Raw genomic sequence first — 24,581 nt, 5'->3', positions numbered from 1 at the left:
CTGGTCTCGAACTCCTGACCTCAGGCGATCCGCCCACTTCGGCCTCCCAAAGTACTGGGATTACAGGCGTGAGCCATCGTGCCCAGCCTTCTCTTCTTTTATTGTATTAATCCTTCTGGATTTGTGCCTTTAAACAAAACAAAACCTTTTATTTCTTTTAAGTGGGCGGTTGGGAAAGGGTGAAAGTTGATGAGTATTTTCAGTCTGCTTTTTTTCTCCTAAATCTTGCGAGATCTTTAATCATTAAACACTGTCTTTAAAACGTAGTATTGTTTTTAGACAACTGGTAGTGAAAAGGAAATCATTCTGATCATTACTTTTTGTTTCTATTGCTGACTTTCATAATGTCTTCATACACTGAAACCCATTCCCTTCAACTCTTAAGGTACATATCCCTCTTATTTAGAGTTCATGGCACTCTCAACCTCTAATTACTGCTTTGTTGTTTTCTAGCTTGCTCTGTCTTTCTTCTCAAGCTCTGCAGGCAAGATTTAAGTGAAGCATCGGTTAACAAAATTTAGCGCCATGGAGTTGTGAAGTTAAATGTTACTTGCAGAGCTAAATCATCATTCTTTGGACATTCTCCTACTCTTAACTAACTTAGCTTTTTTTTTTTTTTTTTTTTTTTTTTAAGCAGCTTCTGTTTAAAAAAAAATAATAATAACTAGATTTGTTTGCATGATTCTTTGGAGAAAGAGCCTTATTTTAGGAGTGAACTGTACATGGTAAAGAAAAGGGAGAAATGGATGACGGGAAAGGAGACATGTGATTAGTTATCACAGTATCCCTTCGACAATACTGTGATCCTTTTTTTCTTAGCCTGAGTTTTCATCTTGATAGGAATTTAGTACTTTATTTTTCTGTATCATAGTTAAATGGAATATATCTATAAATAGTTTTTTCCTTGATAGTAGTAGGAGACATTTCAAGAGCTTACTTTGCATTAGCCTCACTAATTTTCTTCTTGCTTTTACTTAAGTGTTAAGATTTTAACTTTTCAGTCAAGGCAGAAGAGTCACAGGTTTAAGATGTTCATTTGAGAGCTGTTATCAATCTCTATGAACCCTTATTGACTGCTTTAGTTTTAAAATGTGTGTATTTCAGTAGTATAATATAGTTTTCCCGAACTCTCATCTCAACCCCCTTCCATCTGTTCCCAGCTAATAAAGTATGTGGAGACTTCTCTCACCACTCCGCAAATAAGGAGACTTCCTTCCAGTGAAAGTTTTCTTGAAAATTAAACCCCAATAAATAAAACAAAAACATAGCTGTTCTGGTTGAAGTATGTGAAGGGGATCAGGAGGCCCTCTGGTCCTTCCACCTCCACTTAGTGCTACCAGGGCACCTCTTTGAAATCTTTAGGATGCTTTGGAGTAATTTGAAAACCACTGATCCAGAGATTTTTAGAATTGCATATTTTTAGAGCTAAAAATACCTTTTAAGTCTTTTAATCCAAGTTTCCCAAATATGCCTGATCCTAACCATCCTATGGAATGCTTGTTAAAAATTAGATTTCTGAAATTTACTTCAGACCATTAAAATTATAATTTTTTCAGCGGTAAGTTGTCTCAGAATCTGTGATGACAACTGCCCCAAGTGATGATTAAAATTAGTCAAGTATAGGAAACATTCTTCTGTTCCTTTTGTCAGCTGAGGAAGCAGCTGCAATGAACTAAGTTTCTCTGGCAGGGTTGTCTTGTTTCAGCTTTTTTGAAGAAATTGTATCTTACTGACTTAAATGCTGAGCTGAGTAGCCAGTCATGAATTAAATCTTTGATTATTCCAGCCCAGTAGAAGCTGAAAGGGGAAATCCTTAACTGATAAGAATGACCTTTAAGCCTTGAGGAAGGAATGAAACAGTAAACTTGAGAAAGGCTGGTACTGATTTAGTATTAGCATGAAATATAAGCAGATGAGGATTAGCAGATGAGGAGAAGTTAAATAGCTTTTCAAACTTTGCATGAATGACCTCTCTGACGATGGCTTCCTCTCTGAGTTCATTCAGAATTTCCATGATATTCTTTTCAGAAGCTAAAAACTATCTTCAACACTGACAAAAAAACCGACCCAATAATGGTAACAATGGAAAAATAAAAACAAATTTAATTACACCACCATTTTCTGCATTCTTCTAATGAGAAAAAATAACTTGTATTACTTAGCTCTTTGACTCTGCTTTCATATACATTTTTCTCACATGTGCTTTATATATAGTGTCTAAACATTGCTCTTGTGATTGGTCATCATGACTAATTTTACACTGAACTGTGAAGTGAGAAAAATACATCAGCTCCAGAAGGGGATGCTACTACTGATTTAGAAGTAGAGTAGGTTAGAGCATAATGTGTATGACCGTTTATTCAGTCAATCTGCAAATATTTATTGATAACCTATATGAGACAGGCCCTAGCCTAGGTACTGGGAATATACTGAGAATATATTGGTCTATATATAGTGACCTCTATATATAGCATATAGTAGAAATACCATTTATACTTTTAATCTATAGAATTGCCTTATTATAGTGACCGAATGCTATTCTGCTTTTGACGGTGATGTGTTACCCTAACGCTGATTAAAGAAAACAATACTGAAACAAAAATATCTGTATTCTCTTAAAATGGACTTCTCCAAGCTATAAAATTAAATATCACATTTACCTTTAGGATTAAGATACAACCCCACTGGATAACTTTTCCTTACCTTCTAATATCAGATCTTAAAATTATTTTCAAAATAACTCTAATATTATTCTTTAATTGATTTCTTTTCGCCTGCCAGTAGCTATTCTTGTGAAAGAAGTCTAAATCCTTCGTGTAGTCTTGGTTTACAGTTGTTTCTCTTTTTTCTGCTTGATGGTAAATATCAGAAAAGAGTTAACAGATGAAAAAAAATTAGTAAATGCAGTAACAAAAATGCCAGTTAGTATTCCTGTGCTATTATTTATTTTATTTATAGTGCTCTATAAGATATCTCAGTGTTTTAACATGAGGATGTATTTGTTGCAGGTTATTGACCCAGTGGCTCCACGATATGTTGCATTACTGAAGAAAGAAGTGATCCCAGTGAATGTACCTGAAGCTCAGGAGGAGATGAAAGAAGTAGCCAAACACCCAAAGGTCACTCTTACAGTTTCACCAATGTGTTTCTCTCTGCTAAAAGAAGGAGCAGGAAATAAAAAGGAAAATGTGCTTTCATGGCAATGGCATGATTTTGAGATGATTTTTTTTTTTCTTTTTCTTTTTTTTGAGACGGAGTCTCGCTGTAGCTCTAGGCTGGAGTGCAGTGGGGCGATCTCGGCTCACTGCAACCTCCGCCTCCCGAGTTCAAGCGATTCTCCTGCCTCAGCCTCCTGAGTAGCTGGGATTACAGGTACCCGCCACCACGCCTAGCTAATGTTTGCATTTTTAGTAGAGACGGGGTTTCACCATGTTGGCCAGGTTGATCTCAATCTCCTGACATCATGATCTGCTTGCGTCAGCCTCCCAAAGTGCTGGAATTACAGGCGTGAGCCACTGCGCCCAGCCAAGATGATTTTCTGTTCAACATTGTTTGTCGGGATTTGACACTAATTGAAGTAAAACTTTTTGTGGATTTTTTGCCTTAAAGAAGTTTATTTTAGTAACAATCCACAGTACATCACACAGAACTGTTATGCCCAGTTGGTGCTTATTTTTTATTCTATAGAGTTAGCATATTAGTGTGTAATAAGAATTTATCTCTTCCTAGAGTAATTCTGAAAGATGAGTTATAATTCAAACTCCTATCTTTATATGGAATCTGAGGCGCATTCTCTATTAACTAGGGTATTCACTGTCACCTTTGTCTTTAAGCCAAAACATTACACCTACTGTTGTGGAATCACAGCTTGACTTCAGAGTCTCTTACACTGCCATTTCCTCTGTTTGGAAAGTATAAGTGAAGTGTCCATCTAAATTCTGAATAGAATTTTTTTTTCTTGTTTTTTTTTGAGACAGTTGCGCTTTGTGGCCCAGGCTGGAGTGCAGTGGCATGATTCTGGCTCACTGCAACTTCTGCCTCCTGGGTTCGAGTGATTCTCATGCATTAGCCTCCTGAGTAGCTGGCATTACAGGTGTGCACCACTACACCTGGCAATTTTTGGATTTTTAGTAGAGATGGGGTTTTGCCATGTTGGCGGCCAGGCTGGTCTTGAACTCCTGGCCTCAAAGGATCTGCTTGCCTCGTCCTCCCAAAATACTGGGATTGCAGGCATGAGCCACTGTGTCCCGCCCTGAATAGAAATCTTAAATACAAGTACCATAGAGTACTTCTTTGTTAAGCCATGGTCATCCCAGATTCTCATGACTGCTTAATTGACAATTTTGAAGTAAAACAAGTTTTTTTGTTTGTTTGTTTTGTTTTTAATTTTGAGATGATCCTTGCTCTGGTGCATGATCTCAGCTCACTGCATCCTCTATCTTGGGCTCAAGTGATCCTTCCACCTCAGCATCCTGAATATCTGGGACTACAGGTTCATGCCACCACACCTGGCTCATTTTTGTACATTTTTGTAGAGACAGGGTTACACCATGTTGCCCAGGCTGGTGTTTGTAGAGACAGGGTTTCACCATGTTGTCTAGGCTGGTGAAAGAGTTCTTTTATTTCAGCTTTTACAAGTTGTCTATAAAAAACGTTATTATATACTGAAAATTACGTTCACAGACTAACTCATATACTAGTAACCAAGCTTATAACTATGTTGGTAAACTAACCTACATATAAGATGATATGCATTGCAAAGAGCTATACATATTCTGAATTGTAGCCTTATATGATTGATTGTCTCCCCATGTATGTCATTAGCTACTTTTTAATTTGAAAGATTTGAATCCTAATAAGATTTGGGGTGTGTGTTTACTTGATTGATTTGGGTTTGCCTTTCTTTACATCTGATTGTTTTGACCAGGTAAGTAGTAGTATCTGATCTGCCATATCACCTACTGTACAGTTAGCATAAATCTGAAGCATACTGAATATTTTAAAATTTGAATCATGAGAATAAAAGTTTTGAAGAGTGCTTGTTTTTTAAAATGACAGTTGTAGTCAGATAGGTTAGATTAAATTACTAGGCTGGGGGCTCATGCCTGTAATCCTAGCACTTTGAGAGGTGGAGGTGGGAAGATCATTTGAGGCCAGGAGTTCGAGGCCAGCTTGGTCAACGTAGCAAGACTCTGTCTCTACGAAAAATAAAAAAATTAGCCAGGCATTATGGTTCCTGCTTGTAATCTCAGAGGTAGGTGGATCACTCGAGCTCAGGAGTTCAAGGCTGCGGTAAGCTATAACTATACCACTGCATTGCAGCCTGGGTGACTGAGCAAGACCCTACCTCAAATAAAATTTAAAAAATTAAATCACTAAGTACTGCTCATTGCTAAAAATAAGAACTAATTGTTAAGGAAGCACACTCTTAAATTGTGACTGGATTACTCAGTTTGCTCTGTGGAATTTTCATATAACATTTCCCTCGCAAAGTGTTTTATATTTAACCTGTTAGTATTCTATTCTAAGCTTAATATGTTATCTGCTGTTAAAACATACTGATTTTTCTCAAATACATTGGTGAATTCATTGAACAGTTGTTAAACACATGCTGGTTAATGTTTATTTGAAAAGGCCTTCTTGCACTTTTTAAAAAAAAATTCTGCCAAGTAAAAACTGAAATTATGGCACTTTTTATTCTCCTCATCTCTTTTTCTTCCCATATCATGCACACTGGAAAGGCAGAAAATTTACTTATCTATATCTATATAGATAATATTTTCTTTAAAGTTTGTCTTCTAAAATCTCAAAGGCCCATAATTTCCTCCAGGTGGCATCTGTTGTCCTATAATGTCCCATAGCCACTAGTCAAGAATGACTTATTTTCTCTTTTGCCGCAGAAGCAGTGAGAATCTTTTATTTATTTATTTTTTTGGGACAGAGTCTCGCTCTGTCGCCCAGGCTGGAGTGCCATGGTGCAGTCTCGGCTCACTGCAGCCTCTGCCTCCCAGGTTCAAGTGATTCTCCTGCCTCAGCCTCCCAAGTAGCTGGGACTACAGGCATGTGCCACCATGCCCTGTTAACTTTTTGTATTTTTAGTAGAGACAGGTTTTCACCATGTTAGCCAGGATGGTCTCAATCTCCTGACCTCGTGCTCTGCCCACCTCGTCCTCCCAAAGTGCTGGGATTACAGGTGTGAGCCACCGCACCTGGTGAAGCAGTGACATTCTAAGGATAGGGAGCAGATTCTAGTTGAAGAGATACTAAGAGATAAATTATACTGTCTTAGCTATGAAATCAATGAATGATTATTTTAGGCTGGAAGTAATCTTAGGGGCAGGCTACCTTATCTAATTTCATTAATATTAGTGGTCAGGTTGCTGATCTGATGTGACAGAGCTGGAATTCAAACTGTTAATTTCTACTGAGGCCAAGTATGTATTGTTTAAATGGTAAGAACAGAATTGGGAATACGTTTATGTTAAAATACATAGATGGAGAAAGAGTAAAGCATTTTCTTCCTAATACAGCAATGAACTGCTAACAGTTTAGTAACACAGAAGACTTTTGTGTGGTTAAAGAATAGAATGAATTTATAAATTTGCATACTGGGTTAAATAAGTTGTTGTTTCAACAGACACTCTGCTTTTCTTTGTCAATCAGAATCCTGAGGTTGGCTTGAAGCCTGTGTGGTATAGTCCCAAAGTTTTTGTTGAAGGTGCTGATGCAGAGACTTTTTCAGAGGGTGAGATGGTTACATTTATAAATTGGGGCAACCTCAACATTACAAAAATACACAAGTAAGAACTTCTTGTTTGTTTTCAAATAAACATGGGAGAAAAGCATTTTATTTGTATTTACTTATTAAACATTATCAAATTCAGACTTATACATGTTGCTGACTGGTAAATCTGCCAGACGTAGCTACTGCAAATTCTGGACACAAATTAAGTTTTTTTCCATATACGCTTCAGTTTATTAACAGGCTATCAAGATGTCTTTTATTTGTGGTGATGAAAATTACAACATCTGGATATAAAAAATAGTTGTAATGCTTTAGTGAGAAATTACATGATGAAAAGGGACTCTATACAGTTGCCTGACATGGGGATCTTTTAGACAGAATTTATATGTATAAGATAATCTTTATACTAAAATTTACTTTAAAATTGGTTAATAATGAACTTGACTTTCTAGTTACTATAATGTGCTAAACTTATGAATTTGATCTTCAGATTCTGTAAATGAAACATAGTATGCTGAAGATTGATTTATGCAAACTCGGAAATCTTAATTGCACTGTTATTACATATGATTGCAAGTAACTGCCAAATGTTTTTAAACATAGTAATTCAGATTTTATAATGCTTAATGCAGGTGACTTTAAGTTAATAAATATTTACATGTTCCTCATCAATTATATGTGAATCTGTTCTCTAGTTGATTATTAGTATCACAATGGCAGTGATTATGGTGTATTTATGTATTAACCAGTATATGTCTGGCATATTAGAAGCTCAAATAAATGTTTAATTTGGAATTTTTCCAAAGAAAATTTCTTATCCATTTATTACAAAATAAAACAAATTATTTTTCAATAATATAAAATAATTATTATAGAATAAAGTGAATTTATGGCAGCTGTGGTTAATATTTCTTTGAATACTTTTAATCTTTTATTTAGAAATACAGATGGAAAAATCATATCTCTTGATGCAAAGCTGAATTTGGAAAACAAAGACTACAAGAAAACCACTAAGATCACTTGGCTTGCAGAAACTACACATGCTCTTCCTGTTCCAGCAATCTGTGTCACTTATGAGCACTTGATCACAAAGCCAGTGCTAGGAAAAGATGAGGATTTTAAGCAGTATGTCAACAAGAACAGTAAGGTAACCTTCCAAAGAAACCGTATTTCATCTTTTAAATTTTTCTTTAGAATTAAATTTTATATATTTCAGATCCTCAGATAAAATGGATAAGATGTGTAGAATTTTATTTAAATCAAAAGATGTAAATTGATTGAGCATGGTGGCTCATGCCTATAATCCTAGCACTTTGGGAGGCCAAGGTGGGTGGATTGCTTGAGCTCAGGAGTTCAAGACGAGCCTGGGCAACAGGCTCTACCAAAAAATAAAAATTAAAAAAAGATGTAAGTAATGTTTCCATTTTATAAATGATAGAAACTGAAGCACAGTGAGGTTAATTAACTTACCTGAGGACAAACAGTAAATAGTAGAGTTGGGATTCAAATCTGACCCTTGTGTTTAAGCGCTACGCCAGCATGCCTTTCAGCTAAGTCTATTACGTGCTCCTTGCATCATATTTCATATTTATAGCAGGAAAATTATTTCTTCAGGAATGCCAGTCAAGTTATTTAAAATGTTTTTTGAGGCCAGTTTATGAATGTTTACTTTTAAAAATGTGATGAATTGTCATTTATTTTAACACTTCACCATTTCATTGTGTGTCCTCAAGTAGTGAGCTTCTTAACATATCTGTTTAAAATGGGAATATTTTAGTTAGTGGAAACTGCTTGCATTTTAGAGTTGTTTTACTATTCTGATTTTGAGAAAGTGTACTTTGGTTTTATATCATCTTTATAGCATGAGGAACTAATGCTAGGGGATCCCTGCCTTAAGGATTTGAAAAAAGGAGATATTATACAACTCCAGAGAAGAGGATTCTTCATATGTGATCAACCTTATGAACCTGTTAGGTAAGTAAATGTAACTGAACATCTAAATGAAAATGCTTAAAGTTATTATAGTGAGTGATATTTTAGAAATTGAACTTTCACTAAAATAACGTACCTGACAGTTTTCTTTCTCAGTCTCTTTCTCAGTTTTCTTTGTTTTATATTTAACATTTTAGACTTAAAGTAATTATTTATTTATTTTTTGAGACGGAGTCTCACTCTGTCACCCAGGCTGGAGTGCAGTGGCGCGATCTCAGCTCACTGCAAGCTCCGCCTCCCGGGTTCACACCATTCTCCTGCCTCAGCCTCCTGAGTAGCTGGGACTACAAGCATCCGCCACCACAACAGCTAATTTTTTTGTATTTTTGGTAGAGACGGGGTTTTACTGTGTTAACCAGGATGGTCTCGATCTCCTGACCTCGTGATCTCTCCGTCTCGGCCTCCCAAAGTGCTGGGATTGCAGGCGTGAGCCACCGCGCCTGGCCTTAAGTAATTTATTTTAACAAATGATCTTTGAAACAACATGCTCGTTGAACATTGATAAATTATTCATTTCTGAAACTAAACCAACTTGTAATTGACTTTCTTGTAGCCAAGTATAAAGAACAAAATTTCAGTACTATGTATTACCTATCTTTGGGTGAAAATTATTACCATTATCTTTTTCTTTGTAGTGTATTTTCACTAGATAAATGGTACAAACAGGGCACATTTAGAGGGAAAAAAATAACCAATATTTGTATTTTTTTTAACCGTGAAATAATAGGATTATTAGAAGGAGAACTTTGTAAATTTTTGTCCCTTTATTTCTTTTCTGTTTGTCTCTACTATTTTTCTAAGCGATATCTCTGTAACTGTGTAGTCAAAATGCCTCTTCTGAGATTTAGTCTTGTGAATCTAACTGCCTTTTAGATATCTCTGAATAGATTCTTTCAAGCATTTCAAACTCAACGTGTTCGAAATTCCAGGATCTAGGTGTCGTCTCTGATTTATTCTTCCCCTTCATCCCTTTTTTCAGTCAGCAAACTCTGTTGTTTGTGTTGCCTGCCTAGTCCATCTCTGTGAATCCACTGCTCTGCCTTTTTTCAGGCTATAGCATTGCTTCCTTGATTGCAAAAATAGGCTCTCAAGTATCTTCTTGCCTCCAATTTCATCCTTTTCCTATTTTCCTATTCAGTTTTCACATGCCCACCAGTCTGAAAATTTAAGAGTAACGGTTTTATCACATTTCTGTACTGTTAAAAACTCTCTATTAGTTGGCCAGGCACTATGACTTATGTCTATAATCCCAGCACTTTGCAAGACTGAGGCAAGAGGATTACCTGAGGCCAGGAGTTCAAGACCAGCCTGGGTAACATAGTGAGACCCCATCTCTACAAAAAATTATAAATAAAGAATTAACCAGGCATGGTGGTACACACCTGTAATCCTCACTGCTCAAGCGGGTGAGACAGGAGTATTGCTTGAGCCCACGAGTTCAAAGTTACAGTGAACTATAATTGCACCAGCACACTCCAGCCTTGGTGACAGAGCAAGACTCTCTCAAAACAAACAAAAAAAAAATGTTGTTAGTTTGAGGGTAAAAGCTAAACTGTTTAGTTTGACGTGCAAGATTTTTCATGTTATGGCGTCTCTTGAGCCATACCTGTTGGAGTTTTCTCTCCCTTATCCCTTCTGTTTAACATATGTACCAAATTGCCTGGGGCTTTTCTAAAGAGCTTGATGCCTTTTCCTGGAATGGCCTTGTGGCTTTTTCATCATATGAGTAACCTTATTCATTATAATATAACATTTCCTTTAGTCAAATAAGCTCATGCATGCATACAGTGTAGCACAGTGCCTGATACTTACTAAGCCCTCCTTAAGTATTTCGTAGTGGTGGTAGTACCACCAACTAAAATAACAGAGTGGATTCTCATTTTATTCTTAGAAAGTTTTTGAACTTCTCAACAAATAGTTGAAAACTGAACAGCTACACACGAAGAACTGAACAGCTACACACGAAAGAGTGAAGTTGGGTACAGTTTGTATCATATACAAAATTTAACTCAGTATTTATCAAACACCTAAATGTAAGAGCTAAAACTATAAAACTCTTAGAAGAAAACGTGAATGTAACTCTTTGTAACCTCGGCAATGCTGTTTTGGATATAACACTTAAATCACAAGCAACCAAAGAAAAAAAAATAAACTGGACTTTGTCAAGATTAACATATTTTGTGTTTCAAAGACAGTGAAAACACAGGTCACAGAATGGGAGAAAATATTTGCACATATGTCTGTAAAAGGACTTGTATCTAGAAGAGAACCCAATTAACAATGGATTTAAATAGACATTTTTCCAAGCAGATGTACAAATGTAAGCACATGAAAAGATGCTCAGCATCATTAGTTGTTAGGGAAATTCAGATCAAAATGATAATGAAATATCATTGCATACCACTAGGATGGCTGAAATAAAAAAAGACAGTAACAAGGGTTAGAAATGTGGAGAAATTGGAGCCCATATGTATTTCTGGTAGGGTTGCAGAATGGTTCAGCTACTTTGGAAAACAGTTGGATGATTCCTCCAAAAATTAAACACGGAGTTACCATTTGACCCATCAATTCCATTCCTGCATATTTGCCAAAGGAAAAGAGCACATTCACACAGAAATGTGTATGTGAATGTTTACAGCTGCATTATTCATAATTGCCAAAAAGTGGCAATAGAATTTTGCTAATTATCCTTTGGAATTGAGAAATTCTTATAAATTGTTATTATTTTTTTAAGAGATAGGGTCTCACTCTCACCTAGACTTGAGTGCAGCGGCGTGACGTCCCCACGCTCAGGTGATCCTCCCACCTCAGTCTCTCCTGAGTAGCTGGGGCTACAGGCATGTACCACCACACCCATCTAATTTGTGTATTTTTTGTAGAGACAGGGGTTCACCATGTTTCCCAGGCTAGTCTTGAACTCCTCGGCTTAAGAGATCCATCTGCCTTGGCCTCCCAAAGTGCTGGGTTTACAGATGTGACCCACCATACCCACCCTTAAATATTTAAAATAAATAAACGTTTTACAGAAATGTTTCTGCTTATAAGCAGATTAGGTGTGGTATGTAGACAAATTTTCTTGAAGTCAAGAGTATCATTAACATTCACTAATGCCCTTTCTAGTGGCAGGCATAGCAGATGTAATTTTGCCCTGGGCTTAGTTTGTTCATATGGATGAAAGTTCATAGATTGGAAGTTTATAATAAGGACTGTCAATTTCTTTTTTCTTTTTTTTTTCATTGTGGCAGAGTTTCGCTCTTGTTGCCCAGGCTGGGGTGCAATGGTGCAGCCTCAGCTCTTTGTGGTCTCCACCTCCTGGGTTCAAGCGATTCTCCTGCCCCAACCTCCCAAGTAGCTGGGATTACAGGCGCCTACCACCATGCCCAGCTAATTTTTTTGTATTTTTTTTTTTAGTAGAGACAGGGTTTCACCATGTTGGCCAGGCTAGTCTCGAACTCCTGACCTCACGTAATCCACCTGCTTCAGCTTCCCATAGTGCTGGGATTACAGGCATGGGCCACCTCGGCCGACCAGTTTTGTTTTTTTTTCTTTGGAGGCAGAATCTCGCTCTGTCACCCAGGCCGGAGTGCAGTGGCATGATCTTGGCTCACTGCAACTTCCGCCTCCTGGGTTCAGGTGATTCTCCTGCCTCAGCCTCCCGAGTAGCTGGGACTACAAGCACCCGCCGCCATGCCTGGCTAATTTTTTGTATTTTAGTAGAGATGAGATTTCACTGTGTTGCCCAGGCTGATCTCAAACTCCTAAGCTCAGGCAGTCCGCCCGCCTGGACCTCGCAAAGTGCCAGAATTACAGGGGTGAGCCACCGCACCCGGCCAGGACTGTCAATTTTTATTTTTGCATTTGTTGTTTGTAGAACTTCTCTGAAGAGCCTCTGATTTGAGTAAGGGAATGGACTATTTTATACTTCAAAAAGCATTAACTGGACAGGCTCTGTGGCTCACACCTGTTATCCCAGCACTTTGGGAGGCTGAGGTGGCCGGATCACTTGAGGTTAGGAGTTTAAGACCAGGCTGACCAACGTGGTGAAACCCTGTCTCTACTAAAAATACAAAAATTAGTGTGGTAGCGTGTGCCTGTAATCCCAGCTACTTGGAGGCTGAGGCAGGAAAATCACTTGAACGCAGGAGGTGGAAGTTGCAGTGAGCTTAGATCACATCACCACACTCCAGCCTAGGCAACAGAGTGAGACTCTGTCTCAAAAAAGAAAGAAAAGCGTTAACTTAGTGCCATTGAATTTATCTAGGAATTCAGTGTTTATTGCTGTTCAGATAATTTTGTTCAGATGAACTATTTTGTCCCTTTATTTTCTTTTTAGCCCATATAGTTGCAAAGAAGCCCCATGCGTTTTGATATACATTCCTGATGGACACACAAAGGAAATGCCAACATCAGGGTCAAAGGAAAAGACCAAAGTAGAAGCCACAAAAAATGAGGTAAGTAATGACTTTTACAGATATGTCTATAAAAATAAATGGTCTTTCTATACCAGAGTTTAGAATATATTTCTTTACAAATGATTATCTTTCTTACTGTGCAGACTGAAGTAGACAGTTAAATCTGCTCTTTGCATTTTGCTGTTATCCTTTCACGTAAGATTTTAAAATCTCACTCTGTTGCCCAAGGCTGGAGTGCTGTGGTGCGATCTGGGCTCACTGCAACCTCCGCCTCCCGGATTCAAACAATTCTCATGCCTCAGCCTCCTGAGCAGGTGGGATTACAAGTGTGCACCATGACACCTTGCTAATTTTTGTATTTTTAGTAGAGACAGGGTTTTGCCCTGTTGGACTGGCTGGTCTCAAACTGCCTGACCTCAGATGATCTCCCCACCTTGGCCTCCCAGAGTGCTGGGATTACAGGCATGAGTCACTGTGCCTGGCCAGACTCCCTTATATTCTTAAAATTATTTGTTTATGTGGGTTGTATTTATCAGTATTTATCATACTAAAAATTGACAAGTTCTAAAAGGATTTAATTCATGTAAAAATAATCCAGTTACATGTTAACATAAAAAAAGTTTTTATTAAAAAAAATTTTCCAAAATAAAACTTTTAGTTTGAGTGGTATGGCTTTAAATTTTTGCAGAGCTCTTTAATACCTGACTTAATAGCTTCTAAAAACCTGCATGAACAGTCATAAGAAAATGAGAGCAAAAAAGACAAAATATATCTTAATATAGTGAAAATAGCTGTGACCTTGCAGATCGCCTTTAAAAGAGTTTTATATACCCCTTAGGATCATTGAACCACACCTTGAAAATTGCTGCTGTGTATTATTGAGTAACTCATAGAGTAAGCATGAGATGGGAAATTTGGTTGCCCTTCCCTCATTGGTCCCAGTTCCCACCTGTGCCTCTCATTTTTTACATATCCTAGAAAGATAACTGATGTTATGCTATAAATTAATATGTGTTCTTGAAAAACTTCATGTTCTGCGAAATCGCATACTAAAAATAACAGCTGATTTATCAAGAAAAACAGAGTTGAGGCAAACCACTAAAACCTGTGTATATCATATGGTTTCAGTCAGATGGTGGCTGGGTAGCAGTCATCAAAGACTCAACTGGGCTGTCAAAGACTCAACTGGGCTGTATTCTGTTTTTATTTTATTTTATTGTTTTTGAGGTGGAGTATCACTCTATTGCCCAGACTGGAGTGCAGTTGTATGATCTCTTCTCAGTGTAACCTCTACCTCCCGGGTTCAAGCGATTTTCCTGCCTCAGCCTCCCAAGTAGCTCAGACTACAGGCATGTACCACCATGCTCAGCTAAGTTTTTTTTGTATTTTTAGTAGAGATGGGATTTTACCATGTTGGCCAGGCTGGTCTTGAACTCCTGACTTCAGGTGATCCACCGACCTCGGCCTCCCAAAGTGCTGGGATTACAGGCATGAGCCATTGTGCCTGGCCTGGGCTGGCTTCTAAAATTGTTTCCTCACCTGGATGCCAAGTTGATATTGGTGTTGGCTGGGAGCTCACGTGGAATAGTTGACTGGAATAGCTGTAAGTGGCCTCTCCAGCATGGCAGTGTCAGGGTAATAAGACTTCTTAAGTGTCATTTAAGGCCTCCAAAAGTAAGTGTCCGGTACATGAGGTAAAAGGAGCATTCCATTTTATGATTTAGCCTCGGAAGTCTCACATAGCATCATTTCTGCTATGCCCTGTTGCTCAAATCAGTAACAAGCTTGCTCAGATTCAGGAGAGTGCACAGACACCCCCCTTCTTGGTGGGAGGAAAGTAAAAAAAAAGTGTGGACATGCTTTGAAACCTGCACACTTTTGAATAGAAATTCAAAATTCAGGTACAGTTGACTGGCACTTATACCCAGTACTGCAGTCAGAGATACTTTGCAACTTTAAACCTGAAGAATAATAATGCTTTTCCCTGTGATGTGTAGATCTTTGAGGATATTTGTCTCCAACAGAGGCTGATACTATCAAAATTAAATTCTCATCCAGGGTATTGCCTGCTTTGTCAGTTTTTTGGGGTTTGTTTTTATTTTTAAGTTTTAGCAGATGAGAATACGTCTTTGAAGTTTCCATCCCCATGTACTGTTTCATCAGATGGCTTAATGTGACGGTAAAAAACGTATTTAAGCACCATCCTCGTTTAAGGAAGGCACTTATACAAAAGGTTTTTGGGTTTTTCTTCAGATTGTCAATGTATTTCTAAAGTTTTCTCTTTAATTATGAAAAGCTTGTTCCTGCATGCTTCTTTATTTGACATAAAACTTGAATACATTGGGAAAAATCACACACAAAGCAGTGTTTGTGTGTGTTTCAGTCATATGTTCCCCTATTTACTAACCATGATTGTGATGATTTATGTTGCAAATTAAATGTAGCAGAACAGGCCGGGTGGGATGGCTCAAGTCTGTAATCCCAGCACTTTGGGAGGCCATGGCAAACAGATCACGAGGCCAGGAGATTGAGACCATCCTGGCCAACATGGTGAAACCCCATCTCTACTAAAAATACAAAAATTAGCTGGGTGTGGTAGTGCAGGCCTGTAATCCCTGCTACTCTGGAGGTTGAGGCATGATAATAGCTTGAATCCAGGAGGCAGAGATTGCAGTGAGCTGAGATCACACCACTGGACTCCAGTCTGGCGACAGAGTGAGACTCTGTCTCAAAAAAAAAAAAAAAAAAAAATGTTGCTGAACAAATATATTTTTTTGATATAGGGTGACTAATGAATTGTATTCTTTAATGTATAATATGCATTTATATATGCATGTTAGAGTTTATAAGTGTATATATAGAACCTCACTAAAAATACTATGAGTGATTTAAGGAATTATGGGGGGGGATTTTGAGTGATGGGTTTTCTTTACTGACATGCCCACTTGAGAGCCTAACCCCTGTGTAAAATGCAACTCTGATACAGCTTGAGATGCCTGTTAGGTGGTTAGGTAAAGATGTCTTGAAGTCATTGAAAATGCTGAGTCTGGGAGCAGGTCAGAATTCTGGAATAGAGATGAAAATTTTTGAAATTTGTACATAAGACTCTGTGAATATGGATAAGATTATTCTGAAAAATTAAGTGGCAGATCATTTAAAGGAAAAAGGTGTAAGGAAGGTATAATGTGAACTGAGTTTTAATGTTAGAAAGGTTTCAGTAGGGAAGAATGCAGTGTAGGCAGCAGAAAGCATGCAAAAAGTAGTATATTCACTCTTCACGGTTGATTTTAGTGAACATAGCTCTAGATTTGTTGCATTTACTTATATACAAATATATACCTGTAAACTTATAATTTTACACAAATGAAACTGTTCCACAATGATGAGTTACAATTATATCACAGAATTTCATGGAGGTCTTGCCTTATCAACAATCTAGCTATATTTTATCTCTTAAAAAATTAATAGTGATAGCTAATGCTTATTGATACTCACTTTTTCTCAGCCTTTGTGACTAACAGCTTTACACAGATTACTTTTTATTTTCCCATCAACTTGATGGGTTAAATATGGTTATCCCCCTTTTATAGTAAGGAAGCAGCTTAAATAACTAACTCAGAGTTGCACAGTGAGTATATGGTAGAGCAGTGATTTAGTCTCAGACCTGATGGATATGTTATAATTTCTTTAGTCCCCTAATGACAAAGATTTAGGGCATTTTCAGGTTTTTACTATAGTAAAAATGCTCCAGTGAGTTTGTATGTACCTCTATCTATGTTTACTCCTGCCATTTTTCATTAGGATAAATACTTAGGAATGAGATTATTCATTTAAGCTTTTTAAGGGATTGAAGTTTAAAGTTTTTGTTTTAAATTGGAAACATTATAAAATAATCAGTTTGAAATAATTTTATGGGAAAACATTTAATATGAATTAATTATTTTACTTTTGATTTTCTCTCTTGGTAGACCTCTGCTCCTTTTAAGGAAAGACCAACACCTTCTCTGAATAATTGTACTACATCTGAGGATTCCTTGGTCCTTTACAATAGAGTGGCTGTTCAAGGAGATGTGGTTCGTGAATTAAAAGCCAAGAAAGCACCAAAGGAAGATATAGATGCAGCTGTAAAACAGCTTTTGTCTTTGAAAGCTGAATATAAGGAGAAAACTGGCCAGGAATATAAACCTGGAAACCCTCCTGCTGAAATAGGACAGAATATTTCTTCTAATTCGTCAGCAAGTATTCTGGAAAGTAAATCTCTGTATGATCAAGTTGCTGCACAAGGGGAGGTGGTTCGTAAGCTAAAAGCTGAAAAAGCCCCTAAGGTCAGTATGTTAGAGAAAGTCAAGACCACATTTTCATTAAGTGTGTGAATTCAAACTGCTTAGGGTAGTCTCATCTTCTTATAAAACATAGACTGCTCATATTTTGATGTAATAATCAACATTAATTGATACCTGCTATGTGTCAGACTCTGAAAATATATGTAAGAAGCTCATAATCTAGTTGAGGCGTGGCTTACTGGGGAAGGAAACATACAGACTCCCTGTACTCTTGTGTGATGTGACTGTAATCCTTTGTGATATGTATAAGTTGCTATGTGAAGGGTTTGTGTTTTTAAGTGGCAACAAAGGCGGAAACAATTTATAAAGGATATTTAAAATCATCCTGAAGTAGAATCAGCCATTATGGGGAAAAAAGATCAGAAAAAGGCACTCTTAAGTGTGGAACCATGGTTCTCAAGCTTTACTGTACACCAGAATTACTGGCTTGCTAAAACATGGATTGCTAGGCCCTGCCCCTTGACTTTCTTCTTCAGTAGATTCAGAGCATGTGGAAAATACACATTTCTAGAAAGTTTCTCAGGTGATGCTGATGCTGCTGTCCCAGGGACCACCATGCTTTGAGAACTGCTAGTGTAGAAGACAGTACCAGCAGAGGTAGAGGTCAGAAGGTACAAGGCGTATTCAGGGAATAACAAATGGATTGTCAAGAGGTTTTTGACCTGTGATTATCTCCAACTTTTCATAGCAGGGCCTTCAAATTATATGAAATTTTGACTGACGTATAAATTATATTCTTGTTTCAGTATGTCCTTAGGCAAAACATTTAGCCAAGTGGGTGTGGCACCTAGTGTGAAATGGACTTACTTGATGTAAGTAAGAGACAAAGGGAATGGCATCTGTATAGACTGTGAAAGATCATATTTAATAATGAAGGTAGGTAGTTCTACTCAAACAGCAGCATAGTTCTAAGATGTGATCGGATAAATAGTACTGCAACAAGAAACAATTCAGCCTCTGATGAGCTGCAAAAAAATTGTAGAATTTAGGCTGTGGCACATACACAGAGAGGTATGGTACACCACGAGGCTTGACTTATGTGGCAGCAAAGGGATTTGTTCTAAAATGTCAGATCTGTTGTCCTGTCAGGGTCCTAGGCTCAGTCTGGAGAATTCAGTAAGTTCCTCACCTCATCAATAAGTTGCTAGCATCTGACATGAAACCCTGCCACCTAAGATACTTTCAATCATGAATATTTGACCTCACATTTTGAGGTCTTGCCCCAGGAGTTAATGTTTTTCTGTCACTCCATTGTGAACTGTGAGAAAGCCTTTGTTAGGTTGATGCAAAAGTAATTGCGGTTCTTACCGTTACTTTTAATGGCAAAAACCACAGTTACTACTTTTGCACCAACCTAAATAGCCTGTTGAGATCCCGAAGAACCATGATTATCTAAAACAGCTTTGCTTCGAGGAATAAATGCTGCTGGATGTATGAGTTTAGGATATAAATTCGTAATGTTTCCTACCTCATGGGGAGGTTGGGAGCATTTTGCACTGTATCTGCTGGAAACTAAATATGTACTCCTCTCTAGGTGTAATTTGAAGGGAAGGGCTTTGGTCTTCAAATTTCTTCGTTGTAAGTAGAATATATTGAGATTATGTGCCAATTTTTGTCAGCTTAATTATGGGTGAAATAGTAACAGCAGAAACCATTATACTTGGAGTAACAGTCAACTATGAATCCATCACCCATCCTTTTGTGTTAATGGGTTACATCATGCTTTCATAAAATAACACTGTTGAGGTTATGAAAAGTCAGCTTAAGGTAAAAAGATCTAAATTGCTTTGGTAATTGGGTAGGTAATTTATTAGGTATTTAAATACTAATAAATGTGATACTGAAATAAATCTGACTTCAGTTTAGTCTGACTTACATTTATTGAATGCTGCCTACTTTATACCATATCTGTGTTTCAAAATATATTAAGTCTTAATGTTGTTCATAGGTTCTTGGAAACTGAGACTTTAAGCAAAATGATGTATAACAACAATAGGCTAATTGAGATAAACAATAATTAAGTTACCTTGGCATATTTCTGATCCCAAAAACATCACATTACACAAACTTCTTGTGTTTTTTTATTGTTGTGGTCTTCGTTTTTTCTTTTTCTTTTGTAGTATTTTGTCTTCTTTTTCTTTCTAAAATTATTATTTTTGCATTACACAGACCTCTAAATAAAGACCCAAACACTTCTAATGGAAACAGATGTGAGCTGTATATACATTTAAGAAAGATTAATAAAGACAAGTAAGATAATTATTTACTCAGTTATTCCAGTTCAGGGTTTTGGGTGGCCAGCTCAGGACTCAGGGCAGGAACCAGCCCTGGATAAGACATTCCATTGCAGGGCACACTCACACACACCAAGACTCAGACCGGGAGCATTTAGACTCACCAGTTCACCTAATGTGTGCAGCTTTGGGATGTGGAATGAAACCGGAGTTCCCAGAGAAAACTCAATGCAGACATGGGAGAATGCACATGTTCCACACAGACAGTGGCTTTGGCTGGGAGTCAACGTTTTTTTCCTCTTCAAAGTTATGATGAAATGACATCAAACAAAACAGTGTTCTTCAAGGACCTGCTCTACTACATGTATTTTTTCTCTGAATGCTAGTAGTAGTAAATGTTTCTTCTCTTCTAAAGAATGAACCCAGTTATTAGGAATGGCACTAGCATTTAGCCTGCATCTGGCACTGTGTACCATACACTTTTTAGTCTTCCCAAGAGCCATGTACAAAAATATTCAAAGAATGCTACTTTTTCTGTTTGCTTGTTTTAGCAACAGAGGAGAAACTGAATATGAAAGTAACTTCCTGAAATTTACAAAGCCTAGATTAAAGTACTGACTGATTCCCATGTTATTTACCTTGAGAGGTGGTGACAGTGGGGCATTCCATTGAAAGCACTAGAGAGTTATAGTTTTACTAGTTTATCATTATTTAGTAAGTCTGTGCTTGTTTTACATTAATAATTTGCCTAAGCCTCTTAACCATTCAGTTGTCTACAAAGGTGGTTATTTTACTGTGTCATGTTGAAAGGTAAGGAAGATGACCAGCTGAAGTTTTAGGTTACCAGCTTCAACTAGACTTTTCTTGCTCAGTTTTTTGTTTTGTTTTGTTTTGAATCTTCTCTTTCCTGCTTCAGGATCAGATAGATGCTTCTATGAAATAACTTTTAAGCATAAAGGCAAAGTATAAGCAAAAAGACGAGCAAGTAATAAAAACTTGAAGTCCATCAAGTCTACCATCTTTTGCTCCTCTTACTCTTTTTCTCCTGCTCAGTGGGTTGCTGCATAAAATAATGGATCAAGTTGATATAGTGTGAGGTGCATAACAGAGAATACACTAAAGATATAATAACGCTTAATATTAAGTTACTTTAAAAATTAAAGCCACTTTAAAACAAATTTCTTTTCTTTTTCTTTTGAGACAGGGTCTTGCTCTGTTGCCCAGGCTGGAGTGCAGTGACTCGATCATGGCTCACTGCAGCCTCACCCTCCCAAGCAATCCTCCCATCTCAGTCTCCTAAGTAGCTGGAAGTTCAGGCACATGCCACTAGGCCTGGCTAATTTTTGTATTGCTTATAGAGATGGGGTTTCACCGTGTTAACAGGACTGGTCTTGAACTTCTGTACTCAAGCCGTCCTCCCTTCTTGACCTCCCAAAGTGTTGGGATTATAAGCCTGAGCTGCTGGGTGTGGCTGTATACCTGTTCCTTGTAAATGAATTTTTTTTTTTTTTTTTGAGATGGAGTCTCGCTGTGTTGCCCAGGCTGGAGTGCAATGGCGAGATTTCAGCTCACTGCAACTTCCTCCTCCCGGGTTCAAGCAATTCTCCTGCCTTAGCCTCCCAAGTAGCTGGGATTACAGGTGCGCGCCATGACGCCTGGCTAATTTTGTATTTTGTTTTTAGTAGGAGACGGGTTTTTACCATGTTAGTCAGGCTGGTCTCGACCTCCTGACCTCAGGTGATCCACCCGCCTTGGCCTCCCAAAGTGCTGGGATTACAGGTGTGAGCCACTGCGCCCAGCCTGTAAGTGAAATTTTATTGGAATACAGATACAGTCATTAGTTTACGTATTGTCTATGGCTGTTTTCATGCTACAGTTAAAGAGTTGAATAGTTGCAACCGAGACTCACATAGCCTAAATATTTATTATGTAGCCCTTTTGGAAGAAAGAGTTTTGAGAACCATTATAGTTAACAGTTGTTTAAAAATCAAGTAACAACAAAATCAAATGATTATTAAATAAAAATAATTCACAACTGTTTTGTCACAAATGTTCTCTCTTTATGCCATATGCAGTCTATGTGGAGGGGGGTTGAATCACCATTTGCTTCTGTAGTTGCAGCATTTTAATTCATGGCACCTAGTATTTTATGTCCCCAATAATTCATCTTGCCAATCTTTGCTTTTTTATTTTTTACACCAATGTTACTGTTTTTTAAAACCTAAATCACAGTTTATCAGGAAAGGATATACATCACTGTACCCCTTTGTCCATTAAGCAGGTTGTTCTAGGAAACTGCCACCCTGCACTCTCACCCAAATAGCCTTAAGATGTCTCAGGCCAAAAGATAAATGTTGCAGGGAAGGAAATAAGAAAAAAGCCTATCTTTTTCTTGATGTTGTTTGTAACGTGTGTAGTGAATTCCAGCTATATCTGTATTTAGTACTTAATGCAAAATTGATTTTGATCTAAACAAATATAAATGCATCTTACATCAGATTGTGGTTCAGGATACTTAACAAGACTTACATCAGCTTGGGGATCTTCTGGAAAATCTTCAGAATTTGTGTTAATTGATCTGTATCAGAGAAAAGTAGCAGGTACATTGTGATTTAGGTAAACGAATCAGCCCAGTTGATCAGCAGGAGAACAGGTGTTGTGTTCTAATTTAGGTTTGACATCAAGATCTGGGGTCTACCCTATGCTGTATTGGCTCCTAGAATCAGGTTTCAGTAATTGGTTATTCCTTACAGGTGTAGGTATTTAAGCTACACACGCTCGGTTAATTATTTTCTTAAAATGTCTTTCTTTGAAACCTGTGAAATTTTAGTTTACTAAATCTCCTAGCAGACTTTAAAAAATATTATACAAGCATCATCACTCTCTTCCCTCACTTACTTGGAAGGATTTTCTGTTCTGATTACCACTCATTCATCCCCCTCCCCACCAAGTGAGAATCTCTGCTTTCAGGAGTCGTCATTACTAATGTGTGTAGATATAGTTCTCTTAGATATGCCAGTAAGGAGCAAAAAGTGAGTGACTGGTAATAAAGTTGGAAAAAAACAAGTTTGAAAAAAGTATTTTTGAGAAAAGTTTTTGCATTTAGAATCGAGATATCCAGGCTATTTTGAAAGGTTCTATTATTTCAAATGGATAACGTTCCAGTTTTTTGTTTGTTTGTTTTTTGTTTTTAAAAGTTCACTCCTTTCCCCATGGAGAAACGTTTACATCTAGTGGCTGCTGAAAAAATAGCTGTTTGAGTACTCATTCCGAATGTAGTCAGGATGTAATCAGAAGTTTGTCCATTTTCTCCGTTTTATTTAACTTTCCAGTTTTTAGTCATAATATTAGCATCACTTTTCTTATTTCAAATTCCCATCTTAAACCTTTACCAAAGTCTTTTGTGTAGGTTGTTTCTTTTTCTCGTTAATCCACGTGAGCAATTATTTGCTGAAAACCTTTTCTGTTTGTATTGGCATATGTTAGGTAAGTTTAAAACAGTCTGTGTCCACTGACAACTTAAATTCTACTAGCAATGCTCTTTCAGCTTCTGCTGTTGTATGATATTGTACTAAATAATAGTATACCACCCAGTTTCTCTTTGTAAATGTCTTTTAATCCAGAAAACTAGTATTAAGAGATAATTTATTCTCCACCCATCAGTTCTTCATTGTATATTCTAAGAGACAAACTCAGAGTACTATTCAAAGATCTCTTTCAAAAAGCAGTTTTCATAGCATGTTAGTAGGAATAAAATGCACATTTAGATCATTGTTTTCTGTAACGCTAAGCAACCATAGTGGTCAAGATCATAGCCTCTGGAATAAACCCGAGATTCAAATACTAGCTCTACTACTTATTGTGTAACTCTGGGGAAGGAACTTGATCTTTCTAAACTTAACTTCTCTAAGGGTTGTTTTGAGAGTTAAATAATATACCATGTACAGCATTTAGTATAGTGTCTGGCACAGACTAAATACGCCGTAAAATGATAATGATACTTTTCATATTATAATTCAAATTCTCTCAAGAATCTTTAGATACCTTCTAAATCATCAGGGAAGATTGCATGGTAGTGATTAGTACAATTTCACTCTTTTTGGAAAAATAACCTGACTAATTTACTTAGTTATCTAAAATATTCCATTTCCCAATGGGAGGGGAAATGTATGAATATATAGCTTTATTAAGAGTATCTCATTCAATAACAGAGTGGTTTGCTCATCTTAATTTTCTCCTTTATAATAATGTTTCAAATTATAATCTTGGCAAAGGGGTTTTTTTTTTTTTTTTCTGTGTGAAAAGTGTGCCATCTGACTTTAAGCTCTAATGAATACCTGCTTAGAGTGTAAAATGGAGCTTCTTTCAGATAGTCGTCTTTTTCTAGAAATAGTTGCAGGGAAGTTCCTTCTTTTCTATTTTTATTTTAGCTGGTGGAAATTGCCCTTTTTTTTCCCCTTGATTCTCGTATGTCTGATTAACTTGGCCCTTTTTCTTTTTCTTTTTCTTTTTTTTGAGACGGAGTCTCGCTCTGTAGCCCAGGCTGGAGTGCAGTGGCGGGATCTCAGCTCACTGCAAGCCTCCTGGGTTTACGCCATTCTCCTGCCTCAGCCTCCCCAGTAGCTGGGACTACAGGCACCCGCCACCTCGCCCTTCTAGTTTTTTTTTTGTATTTTTTAGTAGAGACGGGGTTTCACCGTGTTAGCCAGGATGGTCTCAATCTCCTGACCTCGTGATCCGCCCGTCTCGGCCTCCCAAAGTGCTGGGATTACAGGCTTGAGCCACCGCGCCCGGCCAGCTTGGCCCTTTTTCTTAAGATAAAGTAGTTTCTACTATGAAAACTCTTTCCTAAAAA

General features: G+C 37.4%; 1 protein-coding gene across 1 annotated transcript in view; it reads left to right on the top strand.

The window, feature by feature from the left end:
- Positions 1 to 24,581, top strand: part of EPRS1 (glutamyl-prolyl-tRNA synthetase 1) — a 90,333-nt gene that overhangs the window by 36,525 nt on the left and 29,227 nt on the right. Inside the window, exons 13-18 of the mRNA XM_010368075.2 lie at positions 3,009 to 3,119; positions 6,664 to 6,800; positions 7,685 to 7,892; positions 8,607 to 8,719; positions 13,071 to 13,188; positions 17,118 to 17,474. Coding sequence (XP_010366377.1) covers positions 3,009 to 3,119; positions 6,664 to 6,800; positions 7,685 to 7,892; positions 8,607 to 8,719; positions 13,071 to 13,188; positions 17,118 to 17,474 — 1,044 coding nt within the window. The remainder of the gene's footprint in view (positions 1 to 3,008; positions 3,120 to 6,663; positions 6,801 to 7,684; positions 7,893 to 8,606; positions 8,720 to 13,070; positions 13,189 to 17,117; positions 17,475 to 24,581) is intronic.

The sequence above is a fragment of the Rhinopithecus roxellana genome, chromosome 8 (genome assembly GCF_007565055.1).
Source record: "Rhinopithecus roxellana isolate Shanxi Qingling chromosome 8, ASM756505v1, whole genome shotgun sequence".
Classification (NCBI taxonomy): Eukaryota; Metazoa; Chordata; class Mammalia; order Primates; family Cercopithecidae; genus Rhinopithecus; species Rhinopithecus roxellana.
Note: the sequence above shows the minus strand (reverse complement) of the source record. Positions and strands in the feature narration are given on the sequence as shown.